This window comes from Cherax quadricarinatus, chromosome 37 (assembly GCF_038502225.1).
Source record: "Cherax quadricarinatus isolate ZL_2023a chromosome 37, ASM3850222v1, whole genome shotgun sequence".
NCBI classification, from domain to species: Eukaryota; Metazoa; Arthropoda; class Malacostraca; order Decapoda; family Parastacidae; genus Cherax; species Cherax quadricarinatus.
Window position 1 is genome coordinate 4,924,439 of NC_091328.1, and position 22,749 is coordinate 4,947,187.

At 37.2% G+C, this 22,749-nt stretch overlaps 1 protein-coding gene across 2 annotated transcripts; it reads left to right on the forward strand.

Moving 5' to 3' along the window:
• Nucleotides 1–427: 427 nt before the first annotated feature.
• Nucleotides 428–21,156, forward strand: LOC128702650 (probable protein phosphatase 2C T23F11.1). Of its 2 annotated transcripts, XM_053796995.2 has the most exons (9): nucleotides 428–679; nucleotides 2,256–2,443; nucleotides 5,054–5,151; nucleotides 5,520–5,627; nucleotides 8,951–9,176; nucleotides 9,606–9,697; nucleotides 12,097–12,267; nucleotides 18,614–18,780; nucleotides 19,572–21,156. In XM_053796995.2, the coding sequence occupies exons 2-8, from the start codon at nucleotides 2,257–2,259 to the stop codon at nucleotides 18,746–18,748; spliced, it is 1,017 nt and encodes a 338-aa protein (XP_053652970.1). In that variant the 5' UTR covers nucleotides 428–679; nucleotide 2,256; the 3' UTR covers nucleotides 18,749–18,780; nucleotides 19,572–21,156. The 2 variants fall into 2 exon arrangements, with proteins under 2 accessions (XP_053652970.1, XP_053652977.1); XM_053797002.2 differs by lacking the exon at nucleotides 18,614–18,780 and having other exon boundaries at nucleotides 435–679.
• The last annotated feature ends 1,593 nt before the right edge of the window (nucleotides 21,157–22,749 follow it).

Sequence of the window (22,749 nt, forward strand, 5' to 3'; positions counted from 1 at the left end):
AAGTCGGTTCCTGACCAGCCGGGCTGTGGCTCGTACGTTGGTTTGCGTGCAGCCAGCAGCAACAGCCTGGTTGATCAGGCTCTGATCCACCAGGAGGCCTGGTCACAGACCGGGCCGCGGGGGCGTTGACCCCCAGAACTCTCTCCAGGTAAACTCCAGGACCAAGCAGCCCAGGAGCAGAGCAGAGTCAGAATACCAACATGACCTGGGTGAGTGACCGGCTCCTCTTTCAAGTTGTAAAAATCTACTTTATAGGTACAAAAAAAAATTTATTGCCAATCAAAGTGCGTAGTTGATAAGAAAAAAAAAAGGAGCATCCAAAATAATAATGTGGGTTCATGACAATGATGGGTAGGAAAGGGCGAGACGTGCCCATCCCAGCATGACTAGTGCAGACGTCCTAGCGACGTACCTCTGCTTTACACCTTTACCTACCGTCATTAACGAATTCTTTCACCATACTCTAACCCACATATTCACTACTGTAACTAGTATCTGTACTATGAAAACCCGTGCAAAAAAAAAGTATGCCGTGTGATGCAACAAAACTAAACACCGCAAATTAAGGAGGAATTGACATTTAAAGTTATTTCAGTGGTGTATGAACGTGGTTGTGTTTACATGTTGTCAGAGGCTCAAGAGACCCCACCTCTGCTCCTCATTATTCCATCAATAACACGTAAGTTATCCTCCCCCTCCCTCTCTCCTCTCTTACACGCTTATATCACCATTTATCTCAATGTAAAACCATCATAATTGATCTTCTTGGGGTCTTAGTGGGGTAATAGAGGGTCCTTGGAGACGGATGTAGCTCATTAGGAATTTTGATAAGCACGTGAGTAGCAAATTTTATCTAGCTATATAGTCTTTTTAATGTGTGTTTTTTTGTCAGAATTCTGGTGAAACTAAGGTTGAACTGTGCTGGGTTCTTATGGCTTTTTTTTCTGATGGGTGTAGGTGTGGACGACGAGTATATTTGAACATTTAGCTTGAAAAAGGTATTTTTAATGTAATTTAACCACATTATTATTATTATAATCAAGGGGGAAGCGCTAAACCCGGAGGATTATACAGCGCCTGGGGGGGGATGTGGAAGGCATTCAGGCTTAATTCGAGGAACTGGAGCACAGATCCAATTCCCTAAATCAAGAGCCCCTCACCAACATCAAGGAACCTTCCTTGAGGGGAATTTAACCACAGAGGATTATTAACCTTAAGGAGAGAAATGGTATAAAATATCGACACGATGGGAAATATCGATGCATGGGCGAAACATCCAAAATCAAATCAAATCAATCAAATCGAAATTTTTATTTCTTTGAGTAGTTTACAATGTGTAGTTTACATGTAACAAAATAGTGTTAAGCACAAAGAAAGCCACTAGCAACAATGAGCATTTCAATAAAGCACGTCAATAAAGTATCCCATTACACTGTATTTGTATCTGTACCCAAAATTACACAAAGCCAAGTTGTACAACACATTACCACCAGGATCCTTTACGATGCTAGCCAGAGCAGCTGGTTAACGCGTAGGTACCAGTTTACCGCTAGGTGAACATGGGCATGCAGATGTAAGGAAATTTGCCCATAAGTCTTGCCGCCTCAAGAAAAGTAATTTATATCCTTTAGGGTGTGACTCCAAACTGAACTTCTGCTGTGTTGAGGTGTGGTGATTACCATTAGACAGGTGTGGAGCTTTGATGACAGGTAAGGAGCAGTGATGATATGTGTGATACATTGATGACAGGTAAGGTTCAGTGAGATGAGAGTTGAAGTGCACTGTGATGAAATATAATGTGCAGTGAGGTGACAGGTGGGGTACATTGAGATGACAGGTGAGATTGTAGGCAAGGTAAACTGAGGCAATATGACAGGTGAGGTGCAGTGCAATGACGTAGGTTCATTTAGATGACAGTTGAGTTGCAGTGAAGACAGGATGTGTAGGATGATAACAAGTATGGAACACTGAGATAGCAGTGATCTTTGCTGAAGATGCTATAAGTAATGTAGCTTTCCCACAAGCATTATGTATATTTATATATAATTGTGTACAGTACTGCATTTTTTCCTTTCTCCTATAATCGTATAAAGTTTTGATTTCAGTGTGCTGGATGTACAAGTTTCAGTATATAGTATTGTATACCAATATGACTATAGTACACAATGCAGATGTGTAAAATTCATCTTTTATTTCTATCATGATATGCTTCAGGTATTATTTCATGCAGCAACATTCATTTCTTATTTCAACAGTATGGGGCAAACTCTGAGTGAGCCAGTCACACAGAAAGAAACATCCCGGTGTGAAAATTCATGGCTACGTGTTGGTGCATCATGTATGCAAGGATGGCGTGTAAACATGGAAGATGCACATACAACAATACTCTCACTCCCAGATGACCCAGGAACTGCCTTCTTTGCTGTGTATGATGGTCATGGAGGTGAGTGCTTCATTAATAATAAAATACATGCTCAGGATGGTTGATAGTTATCAGTACATAGTCGCTTTTGTTTATTTTATGTAAAAGAATTAAGTGGAAACAATAATGGTGAAAATATGTCTAATTGTTTAATTTTATTGGATTAGTTTTAATCTACATAACATCCTATTAATATATACCTGCAGCATCTATGCACCCTCAGAATCATTATACAAATTTATATTACTGCTTGTAAAATTCTTAGAATTTTTGAAGAAAGCTTATACGTATCTTATATTGGCCAAAAAAAAAAAATAGATGACAGAATAGTTTGACTTAAAGAATTATAAAAAAAATATATATGATGCAAGAGAGGGAGACAAATGAATATACAATATGTGGTGCGAGATTCTTCATTCACATGAACAAACTAGATTAACAGCATAGGGAGTCTTAGTGTGTGGGAGTCGCAAGAGATAGTACAGGTCGGCCTTCACTAATCCGGTAGTCAGTTATCTGGCTCCATCAGTAATCCGGCGCTAATTTCAGCTAACATAATTTCAAATTTCATCATTATAATGACTCAGAAATTGTGCAGATGGTTGTAAATCCATAGCAGCAAGCCAGTGGAGGAGAAAGCAGTGATGAAAATGAGGAAGTTGTAGCAGAAAGAGTCAATATTGATAGGTTAATTAAGTGTATTCTAACCTAACCGTTCTGTAATCCAGTAGACTCGCTAATCTAGCACACTACAGGTCCCAGCATTGCCGGATTAGTGATGGCCGACCTGTAATTTGAAAAATGCAGGACATGTACACCTTTCATGGGGGGTTACCTTAATGCTGAAGAAAGACTTGATCAAAGGAACTGGAGCTAACCGCTTTCTTGGATAAAATTTTATTACCCCTATCCCTCCCATTTCCCAGGCACTGTATGACCCAAATGGGTTTAGTGCTTTCCCATAAATAGCAAATAACAAAGAGAATGAAAAGAGATCAGTATGTCATCCCAGTATGTCATCCTGGTTATTCTGCAAGCATAGCTACAGGGACCAGCAAGTGCAGGAAATAATTGAGCATCCCAAGCTGAATTATTTTTTTCACATTCCTTTTGTAAGTGACCATGCAAAACATTCCTTTCTGGGTCTTCGAATTACTCATCTATTTAAAGTTACTGGCTCGGAGACAAATGAGAGCTTCAAAACTAGATGGAATACTGTTCAAAAGTTTTTTGGCAGACAGAGCGACATAAAATGGAGCTGATAAAGAACTACTCAGTTATATAATCAAGAATAAGGGAAAATAAGTGTATAACTTACCTCCTACCTTGGTAGGAAACACCTGATGTGGTATAAAGATGCAAATAAAATATAAATACAGTAAAATTTAAGTGTACTACAATTAACAATTCACAACGAGGATAGGAACTAGAGAAATAGTAGTGAATTTTATGTTAAGTAAATCTCAATTTTCCTTAGAAATTTGTTATAACTGGAGATGCAGACCTGGACAGAAATATCGGATATCTAATTATGGTTAATTTTTTTAAGTGATAATATTAAAAAGGTACACTTGCAGGGGCAACATCTTGAGAGGCTGAAACAAAATATAGAGTGCAGTGTATGCTTTCTCCCAGCTAACATAAGTACCGAAAGCCATAGAGCAGTAAAGGTTGCTTGCAGTAGTGTAGAAGAAATTCACATTTTTTTTTTTTTTTTTGGCCAAACGAATATGCTCGCCACGTTTGCATCAGATGGTTGTGTACAAAAATAAGAAATGTATTGTGATAAAAAACTGAAAAAAAATCCAGATTTCAGTCAGTCTTGTTTTCATGAGAGATCATTGTACAAGCATAAAATCTCTTTATAAAACCAAAACCAAAAACAGTATTCAAGTTTTGTGTGCCAGGGTCAACTTATTAATGGCCTTTGTTGTCAAGTATTATTTAGTGTGCTTGTAAGTTTTTTGTACGACTTTGTTGGAGAAGGGGTAAGTCTTTATTCTAAGCAATCCTCTACTGAGATGGTTCATGTACTTTAATAAAAAAAAGTTCCAAGTGCATTTTATATTGTATGTGTGCATATACACATACCTCTGTTAGTTATATGCAATAATCAAAATTGTAATTCTTCTCTATAAAACTTATTAAAGCCATATAGCACAACCTAATAGAATATTCAATTCTCTTGTATTCATTGTAACTCACCTAATCTTAAGTTAGTTTTAGTTTGCCCGAAATGCTTTGCATATAAAAGGGTTTTTGTCATGTACATCCAGCTTTCATATTCCTTTGTACAAACATGTATCATGTTGAAATAAAATATTATTATTATTAGTAGTAGTAGTAGTACAGTGGACCCCCGGTTAATGATATTTTTTCATTCCAGAAGTATGTTCAGGTGCCAGTACTGACCGAATTTGTTTCCATAAGGAATATTGTGAAGTAGATTAGTCCATTTCAGACCCCCAAACATACACGTACAAACGCACTTACATAAATACACTTTCATAATTGGTCGCATTCGGAGGTAATCGTTATGCGGGGGTCCACTGTATTAAGGATAATCCAATTACAGTGTTGTATTTGTAAAGGTAAGATGAAAAGATTAACAGAAAGATCTTGATGTTACAGGTGCAAGAATTGCACAGCATGCTGGTAAGCACCTACACAAGAGCATTTTAAAAAGGCCGGAGTACAAAGCTGGGGACATCGAAACTGCTGTTAAGCAGGTCAGATATGTCAGTTTGCTCCAAGAGTTTTTATTTCTGTATTTGTAGTAGAAGTGCTTATGATGTGATGTGTTCTGTATTCAGTGTTTAACTGTTGTAAAGTTTAAAAATGTTTAAATTTCTATTATTTTCAGAGGCTAGCGAGTTCACCATCCAGCCCACAGTACAGGAATTCAAAGGAGAGAGAAAGAACAAACAATCAGTCTTTGAATTCCTGCTATTTCTAGCACCTTTTAGGCAGAGGATGTCAACAAAGTGACCAGTCTTGCCTGGTTCCAGGCCAGTGAAATCCAGACCATCACTCCCTAATACCTTTCAGTTTCATTATTTTTCATGTATTATAATATATTTTTTTTATATATTTTCAGGGTTTCTTAGATTTGGACAACTCAATGCAGACAGATGAGGTGTTAAAAGATGAACTGGCAGGTACCACAGCCATATGTTGTCTTCTTCGTAATGGAACTGTCTACTGTGTGAGTGTTTTTTCAAGATTTTCTGTTTACAACTCATGTCTTTTTCTCTTTTAATAGCAGAGATTCCCAGATGCATGTTCTAGGGTATACCTGTTTTCTGACCTTGAGAGATCGTGTGGTGGAGTAGGGTTAATTTTATAATTTATGTTGTGAGTACAGTAGATTTACCACAGTTAAGTTAACTCACAAAGTAATAAGGCTATAGTCTTCAGCTCTTATTAATATTACCTGAAGTAATTTGCCATCACAATTTTGTATCTCGTTAAAAAATTCATTGCACACAATTGTTGATTTTTTAAGGTAAAAATAAAGAGGCTTACATTTATATACTATACAAATACTATATTGTATAGGTTTTGATATTTATGGAACTCCACTATTCATGGTGTTCCTATGTTTTCTTTCCAAAATATTCTTGATTACCAGTACAGTGGAACCTCGGTACTCGAACAGCTCCCTACTCTAACAATTCGGTATTCGAACACTTCATTCGGTAAAAAAAATCCCTCAGTAGTCGACCATTTGCTCGGCACTTGACCAAACAAACACAACCTGCCAGAACTTCGCTCTAAACTATTTTGTGTTTCTTCACTTTTTTTTTTTTATATATACTGTATTTGTATAAATAAGTCACCATGAGCCCTACAAAGATTAGTGATAACAGCCAACCAAAAAGAAAATTGATCGGGAAAAATTAGTTTGGCACTCGAACGGCCTTCTGGAACGAATTAAATTTCAGTACCGAGGTTGCACTGTACTAATAAAATATATACGTATATTTTTGTTTATTTTATCACAAGTGTTTCTACAGATTTAGTATTCAAGTTCCCTCTAAGAAAATAACTTGTGTCAGTAATAAAAATTTTCCGTATGTGCATTTGAAGTACAATACAGGTCACCCACCAACTTATTTTTCCAAAATTTCTCCAACTTTCACATACAAATTGGGGCACTTTGAAATTTATTAAATATTTTCAGTTGCGAGGCCACATTACGAACATGTGTAAAAAATCATTTCCTGTACTGTAATATTATTTTATATACATGTAACTTGTTTTTAAGTTGAGCAACCAGGAGTGTAACTTGTTTGTAAGTTAGTGACCTTTTTTGTACCTTAAAATAAGCAGGTGTTCAGTGGCCTTGCTAATCCAAAATCCACTGGCACCACAAAACAATGTGAATAGCATTACTCTCTCCTCTTCCAGGCATTTTCATGGGTGGGTTCACCATCTCCATACTTCTTTATTGATTCATTTGTGTTGAACTTTGTTCCCTCTTAGCTTCTCACATTTTTGTCTTTAACTTCTTAAAAATTTACTTTTTGCAAATGTCTTTTTAAGATCATTTTGAAAATATTAAAACAGTAGTCTGTCTTTGTCTCTCTGTCTCTGTCTCTCTCTGTCTCTGTCTCTCTGTCTCTCTCTGTCTCTGTCTCTCTCTGTCTCTCTCTGTGTCTGTGTCTGTCTCTCTCTGTGTCTGTCTGTCTGTCTGTCTCTGTCTCTCTGTCTGTCTGTCTGTCTGTCTGTCTGTCTCTCTCTCTCTCTCTCTCTCTCTCTCTCTCTCTCTCTCTTAAAGGTTTATGTCTCGTATTTATTTAAGACTTTGTACACAGTAGACCTATACTGGGCAACATAACCCATGTTGAAAACTGAAAGAAGTTAAAGAATTAAAGAATCATAGCAAAGAATAGATATAGCACTGAAAGGTATTCTCTCCAGAGGTCCCAGCAAATACTGTAACAACTCCAGTGTATCTTGATAGTTTCCTTTTTGCATTCATTGATATACACTTTCGTACCATAGATTCATTAACATTTCTAATAAGTTGTTTCCCTTGTGCATCCTTTTATTTACCTTGCCCTTCGTAGACATGTTTTCCACGTATTCACTTGCCCCCAAACTCCTCTTTTTCAATCAGATGTTAAATCTCCCTTCAAGGATGTGGCTGCCTTGATGATGGCAAAGGCCTCTTGATCCAAGGAATTGGAGCTTTCCTTTCCTTCCACAGGTGAAACCTGATAGTGAACTTAGATAAGAGTAAGGTGATGAGGGTATCAAATGGTTTAGATAAGGAAAAATTGGATATCACATTGGAGAGAGGGAGTATGGAAGAAGTGAATGTTTTCAGATACTATTTGGGAGTTGACATGTCAGCGGATGGGTTTATGAAGGATGAGGTTAACCATAGAATTGATGAAGGAAAAAAGGTGAGTGGTGCATTGAGGTATATGTGGAGACAAAAAACTTATCTATGGAGGCAAAGAAGGGAATGTATGAAAGTATTATGGTACCAACTCTCTTATATGGGTGTGAAAAATTTGGAGTGTGGAAATTAGGAGAAGGTGTGGAGTTAATAAAAGTATTAGTCAGAGAGCTGAAGAGGGATTGTTGAGGTGGTTTGGTCATTTAGAGAGAATGGATCAAAGTAGAATGACATGAAGAGCGTATAAATCTGTAGGGGAAGGAAGGCGGGGTAGGGGTCGTCCTCAAAAAGGTTGGAGGGTGGGGGTAAAGGAGGTTCGTGGGCGAGGGGCTTGGACTTCCAGCATGCGTGAGTGTGTTAGATAGGAGTGAATGGAGATGAATGGTTTTTGGGACCTGACGAGCTGTTGGAGTGTGACCAGGGGAATATTTAGTGAAGGGATCCAGGGAAACCAGTTATTTTATATAGCTTGAGCTTGAGTACTGGAAATGGGAAGTACAATGCCTGCACTTTAAAGGAGGGGTTTGGGATATTCGCAGTTTGGAGGGATATGTTACATATCTTTATATATGCTTCTAAACTGTTGTATCTGGGCGCCTCTGCAAAAACAATGATTTTGTGTGAGTGAGGTGAAAATGTTGAATGATGAAAGTATTTTCTTTTTGGGGATTTTCTTTCTTTTTGGGTCACCCTGCCTCGGTGGGAGACGGCCGACTTGTTAAAAAAAAAATAATAATTTACAAAGTACAGCATACAAGTGACACAGGAATAATTTACATTATTGGCATATTTTACGGAAAGCCCCTGGTTATGCAGATCATTTTGGGCACTGCATGACTAGTATAGGCTTAGGAGTTTTACAAATATAGCACCTGGTTACAGTGATAATAGCAGTAATATTATTAATAACAATAATAAACTCATTTTCCTGTATAAATTAATAAATTTAAAGGGAAAAACTTTTGTTTTTCTTTTTAGGTCACCCTGCCTTGGTGGGATACAGCCATTTCGTTGAAAAATAAAAATAATAATTATAATGACATCGAAACTTTGTTCCCTGTTCAGTACCTAAACTTTTTCTCACATTATGCTCTTTAATTTATTTCTACCATACTATTTAGGGAAACGTTGGAGACTCACGAGCAATAGCGAGTGTAGGAGGGCGTGTTGAAGAGCTGAGCAATGATCACAAACCAAGTTTAGCCTCAGAGCAACGGAGAATCACAGCAGCGGGTGGATGGGTGGAACTGAACAGGGTTAATGGCAATTTAGCATTGTCAAGAGCTTTAGGAGACTTTGTTTTTAAGAAGAATGAACTAAAAAGTCCCGAAGAACAAATTGTTACCGGTAAGTGCAGTAATACCATACTGTACTGAAAAGATGATTGACACGTATTAATGTATTGTTTGTTAGATGTTGAAATATGTAGCACTGAACATTATGATATCTTTTATAGTTTCCCAATATACCTTACCTTTGATGAGTTTTGAGAGTCACTTAAATATTGTCAGTTTTGGTAGATCATTATTAAATATAGTTTGACTGGTACAGTATATCAGGAAATATTTCACATATATATTAATTGTTAATTTATGTTTTGTACATGTTCATTAAGTAATGTTTTTGATATCAAAATTGTTTTTTTTTTATTTTTTTATTTTTTTATATTACTCTGTATTGGTATTAATATTTTTGAGTGTGTCAGGCCCAGGCCCAGACTAAGTTAATTTTTCTGCCCTCAGAGAGACCTAAAAGTTTTATTCTGATTTGCTTCAGCATGTCCAGATGTTATAGTGCGAGAGATAACGGAAGAGTGGGAATTCATCTTGTTAGCTTGTGATGGCATTTGGGATGTCATGACCAACCAGGTAAATTTTTCCTAAACTTTTTTGTACATTATCTTCATGTTTCTTTACTTTGTATGTGGCATTTGTAAACTTTATTCTGATTATACTCTGATCCCTCTCACATTTTGAGAGAAGCTTTCAAATAGAGAACTTTTGGATACTTAACTTACATAACTGAAGTGCAAATCTGTGCTATTCTAACTTCAAAAATGTGAAATACTTGAATCAGATTTGGAAGCTTTTCAACATTTAGCATTCGGTGTTCTCAAAACTGCATGTTGCAAATGCTTTCCCAGATTTGATAATTCCCCTTTGATTGAAAATTTCCCTGAGCAAAATGCCCTCTTTAATAAATATCCGACACGTCTTATCTCATACTTGTCAGTATCTTAATGCTCCTCTGATTTAAAAATACACTTTGGGCTTAAGGAAAATAGACAAACACCTTATGATACCATTATTAACAGTCTACAGAGCAGTATTATTCATGTACAGAAGAGTACATAGCTATAAATTCATGTACAACTCTGCATTTTGTTCATTTAGGGTTCAGATACCCAGAAAAGTCATTAGTGCAGCAAAGCCTCTACCTCATCAAGGCTGCATTTGTGGTACCCTATATTATATACAGTACATAAGAGAGGAGCTGTGTTCTTACATACAATACGTAAGAGAAGGTATATATAGGGGACAAACTGGAAAAACTGTTCACTACAAGCTTTATTCCAAAATTGAAATATGCAGCAGTGGTATGGAGTCTGCACCTTTAAAAACACATGGGTAAGCTAGAAAAAGTAGAAATATGAACTATATGGCTCCCATAGCTAAAAAAAAAAAAAAATAAGTTGCATAGAAATACTGTAGGTGTTTCGTTGGCTGATAGGAGAAAAAGAGGAGACATGCTAGTTACATTTAAAGTTATAAATGGATATGAAGGAATTGACAAGGAGATTTTCCTAACCCCATAAACTGGCAGAACAAGAGGTTTTATCTGTAAGTTTATAAAAAAAACTGCTAGAAGATTTTCCAAATAGTGATAGAAGAATAAAATGATTTACAAGAGTACTGCAATCACTGGAATTTGAAAAAAAGTTTATCTTGAAATTTTATTGGTTTGATAGTATAGCATGTTGCTTGTCACAAATGCATGTTTTTATTAAAAAAAAATTTTAAGTGCATTATGAAACATTGAATTTTTTGGAGGAATAAATTATTTTTGATAGTAAAATCTGATGCCTCTGGGAAGAGATTTAATTGCTTGCATTGCCTCATCACTTTAGCTTTTAGTAACTCCCGACTGTTTTCTCCAGCAGACTAACCCAGTTATACCATAATGGCACCATGAGAAGGAGGGGAGGGTAGAGTACAGCAGTAGTAGAAAAAGAGCCGAGTAAAGAATGTTTCATATATAGGAAGGCCCTGCTTATACTGCAGATTAGGTTTTGGGCTACTGCATATACAAGCACGATAACATATTTTTTTTTTTTTTTTTTTCAAAAAGTTGGTCGTCTCCCACCGAGGCAGGGTGACCCAAAAAAGAAAGAAAATCCCCAAAAAGAAAATACTTTCATCATCATTCAACACTTTCACCACACTCGCACATTATCACTGTTTTTGCAGAAGTGCTCAGAATACAACAGTCTAGAAGCATATACGTATAAAGATACACAACATATCCCTCCAAACTGCCAATATCCCAAACCCCTCCTTTAAAGTGCAGGCATTGTACTTCCCATTTCCAGGACTCAAGTCCGACTATATGAAAATAACATATTTACACTATTATATATTAAGTGAGCAATAGAACTAGGCCAAAAAAATGCATGTACAGTACATACATTACTTACCTTTTACATTATTTTCATCCTTAGCTTATACTGAGTGGTGAATATATTTGTTGTAGGAAGTCTGAATAAACGAGGAATGGATATAATTGAAAACCACTGCATTACCAAAACGCCATAAAGCGAAGTGCCATAAAACAGGGGCCTCCTGTACTGTACTATTATTATTACAATCAGAACTAAGTGCTAAATCCACATGGGTCATACAGAACTGCTTAACGTACTGTAAATGTTTTCCTTGAGATATGCTTGGGGAGGGGCTTTGGATACTTTTTTTTTTTTTTTTTTCAACAAGCCGGTCGTCTCCCACCGAGGCAGGGTGATCCAAAAAAGAAAGAAAATCCCCAAAAAGAAAATACTTTCATCATCATTCAACACTTTCACCACACGCACACATTATCACTGTTTTTGCAGAGGTGCTCAGAATACAACAGTTTAGAAGCATATACATATAAAGATACACAACATATCCCTCCAAACTGCCAATATCCCAAACCCCTCCTTTAAAGTGCAGGCATTGTACAGTATTTGGTTTTCAAATGTTTCCTTTTTTACAAGCATTTTTTTTTATTTCAGGAAGTGGTCAACTTTGTGAGACTACGGTTATCTCAAGGTATGGAACCTGAAGATGTGTGCGAGGACCTTATGACCCGGTGCCTGGCCCCCGACTGTCAGATGGGCGGTCTGGGCTGCGACAACATGACTGTCGTTCTCATCTGCCTAGTTCACTCAGGATCTTGGCAAGAGGTATAGTTTAAGAACATAAAAAAGGAGGAATACTGCAGCAGACCTATTGGCCCATACTAGGCAGTTTCATCTCAGGCCCAAACCTACTAACAGAAATATTTTTTTTTTACTGCAAGTGCATGTACAAGGTATACAGTTACATACTACTATAAAGAAAGTCCTCTGCATAACAAGGGACTTTCTATATAGTAGTATGTAACTGTATACCTTGTACATGCACTTGCAGTAAAAAAAATATTATTATTACTGTGAGTCTGTCTCAGTGTGTGTTTCCCTTAATCCATTTAAATTTAAAAATAAAATTTTAAAACAGAAATATCTACCCAACCCAACACAATGTTTTATCCCACAACACACACACACACACATATGTATGTCTTGTATGAAGAAAGAAGTGAAGTTGCTGTAGAAAGTAAGGTTATCCACTGACAGGTATAAATAGCTATTTTATCTAGAAAATATTTTAATTCAGATTAATAGTTTTTGTATAGTAATTGTGTTGCTTATAAATTATTCTGCATTTTCACTACACAAGTGTTGGTGTACCTAGACAGATTTTCTTTGATGTTTGGTAGGAGTGTGCCAGAGTATCAGTTGGTATTGGCTCATTTTGATGGTATCAGTCTAAGATGGAGTATCAGTATTGGCCAAAAATTTGGTATCATTCTTTCCCTAATTTTTAGGCTATATATATATATATATATTTTTTTTTTTTTTTTTTTTTCTCAAAAATTCGGTCGTCTCCCACCGAGGCAGGGTGACCCAAAAAAAAGAAAGAAAATCCCCAAAAAGAAAATACTTTCATCATCATTCAACACTTTCACCACACACACACACATTATCACTGCTTTTGCAGAGGTGCTCAGAATACAACAGTTTAGAAGCATATACGTATAGAGATACACAACATATCCCTCCAAACTGCCAATATCCCAAACCCCTCCTTTAAAGTGCAGGCATTGTACTTCCCATTTCCAGGACTCAAGTCCGACTATATGAAAATAACCGGTTTCCCTGAATCCCTTCACTAAATATTACCCTGCTCACACTCCAACAGATCGTCAGGTCCCAAGTATCATTCGTCTCCATTCACTCCTATCTAACACGCTCATGCACGCTTGCTGGAAGTCCAAGCCCCTCACCCACAAAACCTCCTTTACCCCCTCTTTCCAACCCTTTCGAGGACGACCCCTACCCCTCTTTCCTTCCCCTATAGATTTATATGCTTTCCATGTCATTCTACTTTGATCCATTCTCTCTAAATGACCAAACCACCTCAACAACCCCTCTTCTGCCCTCTGACTAATGCTTTTATTAACTCCACACCTTCTCCTAATTTCCACACTCCGAATTTTCTGCATAATATTTACACCACACATTGCCCTTAGACAGGACATCTCTACTGCCTCCAACCGTCTCCTCGCTGCTGCATTTACCACCCAAGCTTCACATCCATATAAGAGTGTTGGTACTACTATACTTTCATACATTCCCTTCTTTGCCTCCATAGATAACGTTTTTTGACTCCCCATATACCTCAACGCACCACTCACCTTTTTTCCCTCATCAATTCTATGATTAACCTCATCCTTCATAAATCCATCCGCCAACACGTCAACTCCCAAGTATCTGAAAACATTCACTTCTTCCATACTCCTCCTCCCCAATTTGATATCCAATTTTTCTTTATCTAAATCATTTGATACCCTCATCACCTTACTCTTTTCTATGTTCACTTTCAACTTTCTACCTTTACACACATTCTCAAACTCATCCACTAACCTTTGCAATTTTTCTTTAGAATCTCCCATAAGCACAGTATCATCAGCAAAAAGTAACTGTGTCAATTCCCATTTTGAATTTGATTCCCCATAATTTAATCCCACCCCTCTCCCGAACACCCTAGCATTTACTTCTTTTACAACCCCATCTATAAATATATTAAACAACCATGGTGACATTACACATCCCTGTCTAAGACCTACTTTTACCGGGAAGTATTCTCCCTCTCTTCTACACACCCTAACCTGAGCCTCACTATCCTCATAAAAGCTCTTTACAGCATTTAGTAACTTACCACCTATTCCATATACTTGCAACATCTGCCACATTGCTCCTCTATCCATTCTATCATATGCCTTTTCTAAATCCATAAATGCAATAAAAACTTCCCTACCTTTATCTAAATACTGTTCACATATATGCTTCAATGTAAACACTTGATCTACACATCCCTACCCACTCTGAAGCCTCCTTGCTCGTCCGCAATTCTACATTCTGTCTTACCTCTAATTCTTTCAATTATAACCCTACCGTATACTTTTCCTGGTATACTCAGTAAACTTCTTTCTTTCTTTCTTTCAACACACCGGCCGTATCCCACCGAGGCGGGGTGGCCCAAAAGGAAAAACGAAAGTTTCTCCTTTTACATTTAGTAATATATACAGGAGAAGAGGTTACTAGCCCCTTGCTCCCGGCATTTTAGTTGCCTCTTACAACACGCATGGCTTACGGAGGAAGAATTCTGTTCCACTTCCCCATGGAGATAAGAGGAAATAAACAAGAATAAGAACTAGAAAGAAAATAGAAGAAAACCCAGAGGGGTGTGTATATATGTGCTTGTACATGTATGTGTAGTGTGACCTAAGTGTAAGTAGAAGTAGCAAGACGTACCTGAAATCTTGCATGTTCATGAGACAGAAAAAAGGACACCAGCAATCCTACCATCATGTAAAACAATTACAGGCTTTCGTTTTACACTCACTTGGCAGGACGGTAGTACCTCCCTGGGCGGTTGCTGTCTACCAACCTACTACCTATAACTCAGTAAACTTATTCCTCTATAATTTTTACAATCTCTTTTGTCCCCTTTCCCTTTATATAAAGGGACTATACATGCTCTCCGCCAATCCCTAGGTACCTTCCCCTCTTTCATACATTTATTAAACAAAAGTACCAACCATTCCAACACTATATCCCCCCCTGCTTTTAACATTTCTGTCATGATCCCATTAGTTCCAGCTGCTTTACCCCCTTTCATTCTACGTAATGCCTCACGTACCTCCACCACACTTACATTCTGCTCTTCTTCACTCCTAAAAGATGGTATACCTCCCTGGCCAGTGCATGAAATTACCACCTCCCTTTCTTCCTTAACATTTAAAAGTTCCTCAAAATATTCTTGCCATCTACCTAATACCTCCCTCTCCCCATCTACTAACTCCCCTACTCTGTTTTTAACTGACAAATCCATACTTTCCCTAGGCTTTTTTAACTTGTTTAACTCGCTCCAAAATTTTTTCTTATTTTCATTAAAATTTCTTGACAGTGCCTCTCCCACTCTTTCATCTGCTCTCCTTTTGCACTCTCTCACCACTCCCTTCACCTTTCTTTTACTCTCCATATACTCTGCTCTTCTTATAACACTTCTGCTTTGTAAAAACCTCTCGTAAGCTACCTTTTTCTCTTTTATCACACCCTTTACTTCATCATTCCACCAATCACTCCTCTTTCCTCCTGCCCCCACCCTCCTATAACCACAAACTTCTGCCCCACATTCTAATACTGCATTTTTAAAACTATTCCAACCCTCTTCAACCCCCCCACTACTCATCTTTTCACTAGCCCACCTTTCTGCCAATAGTCGCTTATATCTCGCCCGAACTTCCTCCTCCCTTAGTTTATACACTTTCACCTCCCTCTTACTTGTTGTTGCCACCTTCCTCTTTTCCCATCTACCTCTTACTCTAACTGTAGGTACAACTAAATAATGATCCGATATATCAGTTGCCCCTCTATAAACATGTACATCCTGGAGCCTACCCATCAACCTTTTATCCACCAATACATAATCTAACAAACTACTTTCATTACGTGATACATCATACCTTGTATATTTATTTATCCTCTTTTTCATAAAATATGTATTACTTTTTACCAAATTTCTTTCTACACATAGCTCAATTAAAGGCTCCCCATTTACATTTACCCCTGGCACCCCAAATTTACCTACTACTCCCTCCATAACATTTTTACCCACTTTAGCATTGAAATCCCCAACCACCATTACTCTCACACTTGATTCAAAACTCCCCACGCATTCACTCAACATTTCCCAGAATCTCTCTCTCTCCTCTACACTTCTCTCTTCTCCAGGTGCATACACGCTTACTATAACCCACTTTTCACATCCAATCTTTATTTTACTCCACATAATCCTTGAATTTATACATTTGTAGTCCCTTTTTTCCTGCCATAGCTTATCCTTCAACATTATTGCTACTCCTTCTTTAGCTCTAACTCTATTTGAAACCCCTGACCTAATCCCATTTATTCCTCTCCATTGAAACTCTCCCACCCCCTTCAGCTTTGTTTCACTTAAAGCCAGGACATCCAGTTTCTTCTCATTCATAACATCCACAATCATCTCTTTCTTATCATTTGCACAACATCCATGCACATTCAGACTTCCCACTTTGACAATTTTCTTCTTCTTATTCTTTTTAGTAATCTTTACAGGAAAAGGGGTTACTAGCCCATTGTTCCCGGCATTTTAGTTGACTTTTACAACACGCATGGCTTACGGAGGAAAGATTCTTATTCAACTTCCCCATGGATATAAAAGGAGAAGTAATAAGACCAAGAACTATTAAGATAAAATCAAAGAAAACTCAGATGAGTGTGTATAAATAAACGTGTACATGTATGTGTAGTGTGACCTAAGTGTAAGTAGAAGTAGCAAGATGTACCTGTAATCTTGCATATTTATGAGACAGACAAAAGACACCAGCAATCCTACCATCATGTAAAACAATTACAATTATATATATATACAGTGGACCCCCGCATAACGATTACCTCCGAATGCGACCAATTATGTAAGTGTATTTATGTAAGTGCGTTTGTACGTGTATGTTTGGGGGTCTGAAATGGACTAATCTACTTCACAATATTCCTTATGGGAATAAATTCGGTCAGTACTGGCACCTGAACATACTTATGGAGTGAAAATATATCGTTAACCGGGGGTCCACTGTATTTTTTTAACAAGTCGGCCATCTCCCACCGAGGCAGGGTGACTATGTATTTGAATATATATATTTGAATTCAATGTATATTACTGGGAAGTAGAAGAAAGTGTAGGGTGGGGAAGGGGTGATTATTGTATAAAGTGAGTAATGCATCTTGGTAGAGAATGGAGAACCAGCCAAATTAACGAAATACATATACAAATGGAACACAATGGGGAGGTTTCAGTTTAGAAGGTTATTTTAATTATGACGTCCAGGCACTAATGGCAAGACAGCTATGGGGAATGTGTTTCCTTTCTGTTGCTTTACCTTGGTGGGAGACAGCTGTTGTAAAGAAAAATGCAAAGGGAATACACAATGTGTTTCCTAAATTAACTGCTAAACACATTGTAGGAGAACAGATAAAGATATCAGAGTACATGGATTATGGCAATTTTCAGTATGATTAGCAATGCCAGAGATGGTACTTGTTAAAGCATTTGTGCTTTCTCATTTAGAAGATTGATATGTCATCATATTTTTCTTCAAGGCAGGTGAGATATTCCAACCATACAAAATTAGTGAGCATTTATTGCTTGTATAGACTTAAAAAAAACATTTTTGTGTGAAATGTCTCAATGAAAATTATTCTTCACACATGTTGACAGTATGATCTTCACACATGTTGACAGTATGAGCTTTACACTTGACAGTATGATCTTCCCACTTGTTGACAGTATGAGCTTTACACTTGACAGTATGATCTTCCCACTTGTTGACAGTATAAGCTTTACACTTGACAGTATGATCTTCCCACTTGTTGACAGTATGAGCTTTACACTTGACAGTATGATCTTCCCACTTGTTGACAGTATGAGCTTTACACTTGACAGTATGATCTTCCCACTTGTTGACAGTATGAGCTTTACACTTGACAGTATGATCTTCCCACTTGTTGACAGTATGAGCTTTACACTTGACAGTATGATCTTCACACTTGTTGACAGTGTGCCATTCCATTCTTGATATATTTTTTAAAGGTTAGTCAGAAGCCATATGTTTGAAAGTTATAAAAGAACAAGTGAGTACAAGTGAATCTGATACCTATTACCCTCTACTTCCAGCACAGTTTCTTTTCCCATTCAGCGACACAGGAAAACAGGGGTGATGATGACGATGTGAATTATCCTACACTCTAATGTACAGTATTACGTATTGTAAACCTCAAGAGATTTTAAACATTCCTTCTCTTGAGCATTCTTTTTTTTTATATTCACCTGTTTCTGTATTAATGCAACAACATAAGATAGTTTTTAAGCTTTAGAAAATTTCTACAGGATTTGTTCAAACTTAGGGAACGCATGACGATAGAAGGGCTGTTGCCTTTTGGATCTGATGATTCATCCTCCTCAAGTGATGAAAATCGTGATTGTGTAGCAGACTTCAGGAGGGTTTTGCATGAAGAAAACTAATTTAGTATCTCTCAGACTTAGGCTATGTTTAAGTAAGTAAAAAATATAAGATTTATACCATGAATTAGGTATTTTCACAAGTACAGTAGTCTACCTGATAAACAGCATCTTAACTCTTTCTCTCTGTACAGTACTACAGCACAATAATTTTGATTCAAGGCAACTTGAATTTTGGGGGTGGGAAGCACAGTGCCTGTACTCTCAAGGATGGGTGGGGGGTGTAGTTTGGAGTGTTATTTGAATTATGATGATCATGTATTTCTGACAAGACAGCCAGTGAAGGAGTGCTCTTGGAGTGATGAATATCTTTCCTTCTTTGAATCACCCTATCTTGGTGAGAAATCACTATGTGGTTAAAAAAGTAAATTAATAAATAAATAACATAGACCTTATCCATGGAGGCAAAATGGAGAATGTACCAGTGTGTTGTACTAGCACTTCTATACAGGAGGGCCACTTTTGACCAAAACAGTATCTTTTAAAAGTTAAAATGTTTTGTTTTGCTCTTCAGCATAGCATTTATCAACATTTTGCCTCCTAATAATTTATACTCTGATAGCAAGTTTTTGCTTTTATGTATATATGCACTGTATGAATTTTTTAACACACTAGCCATCTCCCTCCGAGGCAGGGCAACCCAAAAAAGAAGAAATGAATGCCTTTTCCTCTTTTTAGTGATTTATACAGGAGAAGGGGTTAATAGCCCCTTGCTCCTGGTATTTTAGTCGCCTCTTATGACATGCATGGCTTATGGAGGAAGGACTCGTCTCCACTTTCCCATGGAATGTACTGTATATATACCTGTATATTTATTTTTTTGCAGCTACAGGAGAAGTGTGCTCGGCCAAGTTTATCGCTTGGAAACCAGAGCAACGGTGATGACAGTGATTTGGACTTGCAGTGAGCAGAAGGATCATTCAGTCATTTTGTAATGATATGGAAATAGATTCATACATACTTTCATAAATTCATTCTTAGTATGTAATATGTATGTTTATATGTATGAAACACGCACATACCTACACTAACCTTGACTTCAAATGTATATACAGCCTAATACCTGCAATAATACATAGGTGAATGCCCACTCATACATGCTCTCGTACACTATCACATGCCCCAACGTATCTGCTTGTGTGTTCACAAGTGTGCACACACACACACTCGCACACACACACTCGCGCACACACACACTCGCGTACACTCGCGTACACACACACTCGCGTACACACACATACACACACACACACACACACACACACACACACGTATGTACGTGAAGAGGCGGGACCAGGAGCTGTGACTCACCCCCTGCAACCACATATAGTGAGTACACACATACATTATCTTTCCAGTAAATGGGGAAAAATGGTTGACAGAAACTTTTCAGTCACTGTGGATGTATAAATTGCCACTGCCAGTTGAGGAATTTCCAGGTTACAGTACATTAACACCATGTTTGAGATTAGCGAAATTCTACAATGTGCTTGTTGTTTCTACATTTGGCATTGACAGCAAGTCTCTAGTAGCTCTGAAAAACCTCTTCCAGCCATTTATCCCATTTTCTAGAAATGTTTCGATATCCAGTTCTCACAAACTTTTTTTTCCATACAGTATATATATATATATATATATAAATTATACATGTATATAATGTTATGTGATGATATACTATTCATAAAGAGCTTTGCTAACTCATGAATGGCATTAAATGTGTGTGAATTTGTCACAAATTTATTTGATGATCAACAAAAGATTGGGTATAATATTAATACAATGACTGTTCTATGTACTAAAACAAAATTATTTTTACTCTTGGTATAAATTCCTTTCAGTTGCTGTTTTGGTTTTCTGTGATCATTCTATTCATGGTTTTGTTGAATTATTAATGTGGATAATTTTTTCCCCTATTCCACTGTAGGAAAAGTAAGTTTACAAAAGCCTTCCTTAAAGTGTTATGAGGATGTATATTTATAGCGATTTTTCTATTTTTTTTCGAATCTTGCTTGATCAAGAGGAATTTACATTCTGTACATCTTTTGTTTTCATTTTAATAAAGCTCATTATGTTTTACATTTATAAAAAAGAACTCCAGCATTCATGTATATTTTTCATTTTGTCATTTTTGATTCATTATTAGACATTTCATTATTCATGCAAAGGTATTGTTAGTTATACTCATTACTTTACAGAGAAGTTTGTACTATGGTGTTAATATTAAAGCTTGTGTGTGGAGGCTTGCTGGTAACTTCATGTATATAGGACCTTCAACGTTCTTTACAGGTCTGTAAAATAGATGTGAACTGTACTGGACACAGGAAGGTATCATGTCAAGCCCACTTTTGTCAAAGTTGCCTTTTATTTTTTTTTTTGTCTTGTGCTGCAGATTCTTTTATATTCTGAAATTATATATGCTTATCATTCACCTCCAGAACTAAACCATGGATAAAGAAAAGTAAGGAATTGAAGTAAATGCAGTTAAAGGAATAAAAGGGAAAAACATGAGTGGCACTTTTCCACTACTTTCTCTTATGTGGGGGGCACCATGAGTGGCACTTTTCCACTACTTTCTCTTATGTGGGGGGCACCATGAGTGGTACCTTTCCACTACTTTCTCTTATGTGGGGGGCAACATGAGTGGCACTTTTCCACTACCTTTCCACTACCTTTTCTTATGTGGGGGGGGGGCAACATGAGCAGTATCTTTCCACTATCTTATGTGGGGGCAAATGGAGCAATGAAAACAAGGAAATAAAATTACAGATATTGTAGGATGTAGAAGTAAAGAAATTGTACAATATTAGAAATATAAGTGCTGTATGACCCTTTTGGGTTTAGCACTTAACTTGATTATAATAGTCATTAGAAATATAGATAATTACAATGAGGTTATGTACCCTGGATAGCTACAACTGTACATGAAGGGACAGACTTTGAAGAAGCACATCAGAACTTAACATGAAGTTGAATCGAGCTGACAATACAAGGCAACTTTCAAGTGATACACCTTAAATGTGATAGATTTAATAATGCAATTCTTTTTATGTTAATAAATGTTTTAAGTAGGAAAACTGAAGGTAACATGTATAAGATAATTTGGGAAGTCAGTTAAGTGCAGTATGCAAATACAGTGGACGCCCGGTTTACGATATTATTTCATTCCAGAAGTATGTTCAGGTGCCAGTACTGACCGAATTTGTTCCCATAAGGAATATTGTGAATTACATTAGTCCATTTCAGACCCCCAACATATACATACAAATGCACTTACATAAATACACTTACATAATTGGTCGCATTAGGAGCTGATCGTAAACCAGGGGTCCACTGTACTGTTGTACTTACAAGTTCTCAGGTTTCTTTATCTATCGAGCAACTAATGATTAGATTACAGTATTCAACGTATTTAGTGATGGGCAACCCGTGAACATTAAATTATCCTACTTTTCTGGTTTCCTATGTCCATATATCTATCTTCTTTCAACAAACTGGCTGTATGCCACTGAGGCAGGGTGGCCTCTATTCTGCTCAATATTATGAATGTCAGTGTTAATCAGAGTAATATATTAAGAGATACAGTTATGGATGTGGGGTGTTCCGTGGCCTGGTAGGCAACTCGTTTCACACACTGGGTATCCGTAGTTCAATCCCTGCCAAGGGTGGAAACATTGGGCACATTTCCTTACACCTGTTGTCCACATTCACCTAGAAAGCAAGTAGGTACCTGAGTGTTAGTCAACTTAATACATCCTGAGGGACAAAATTTAAGGACCCCAATGGAAATAAGACGGACACTCCTCGATGACACACTAACTTTCTTGGGTTATCATGGGTGGTTAATCCTCTGCTGTTAAAAACCAGAGCAAAATCTTATCTCAGTGAGGCAGTGCTGTATGACCCTTGTGGGTTTAGCACTTAGTTTTCATTATAAATATTGATCTTACTGAGGTGGTTTGAACATTCAGAGAGGATGGAGCAAAATAGGATGACTAGCAGAGCAT

Bases quoted from the DNA above. Each gene is read 5' to 3' on its own strand.
- LOC128702650 (XM_053796995.2), top strand. From the start codon at position 2,257: ATGGGGCAAACTCTGAGTGAGCCAGTCACACAGAAAGAAACATCCCGG. The intron at 9,698-12,096 runs GTAAATTTTTCC...TTTTTATTTCAG, and splicing joins GGGATGTCATGACCAACCAG to GAAGTGGTCAACTTTGTGAG. The intron at 12,268-18,613 runs GTATAGTTTAAG...AAATTTCTACAG, and splicing joins ACTCAGGATCTTGGCAAGAG to GATTTGTTCAAACTTAGGGA.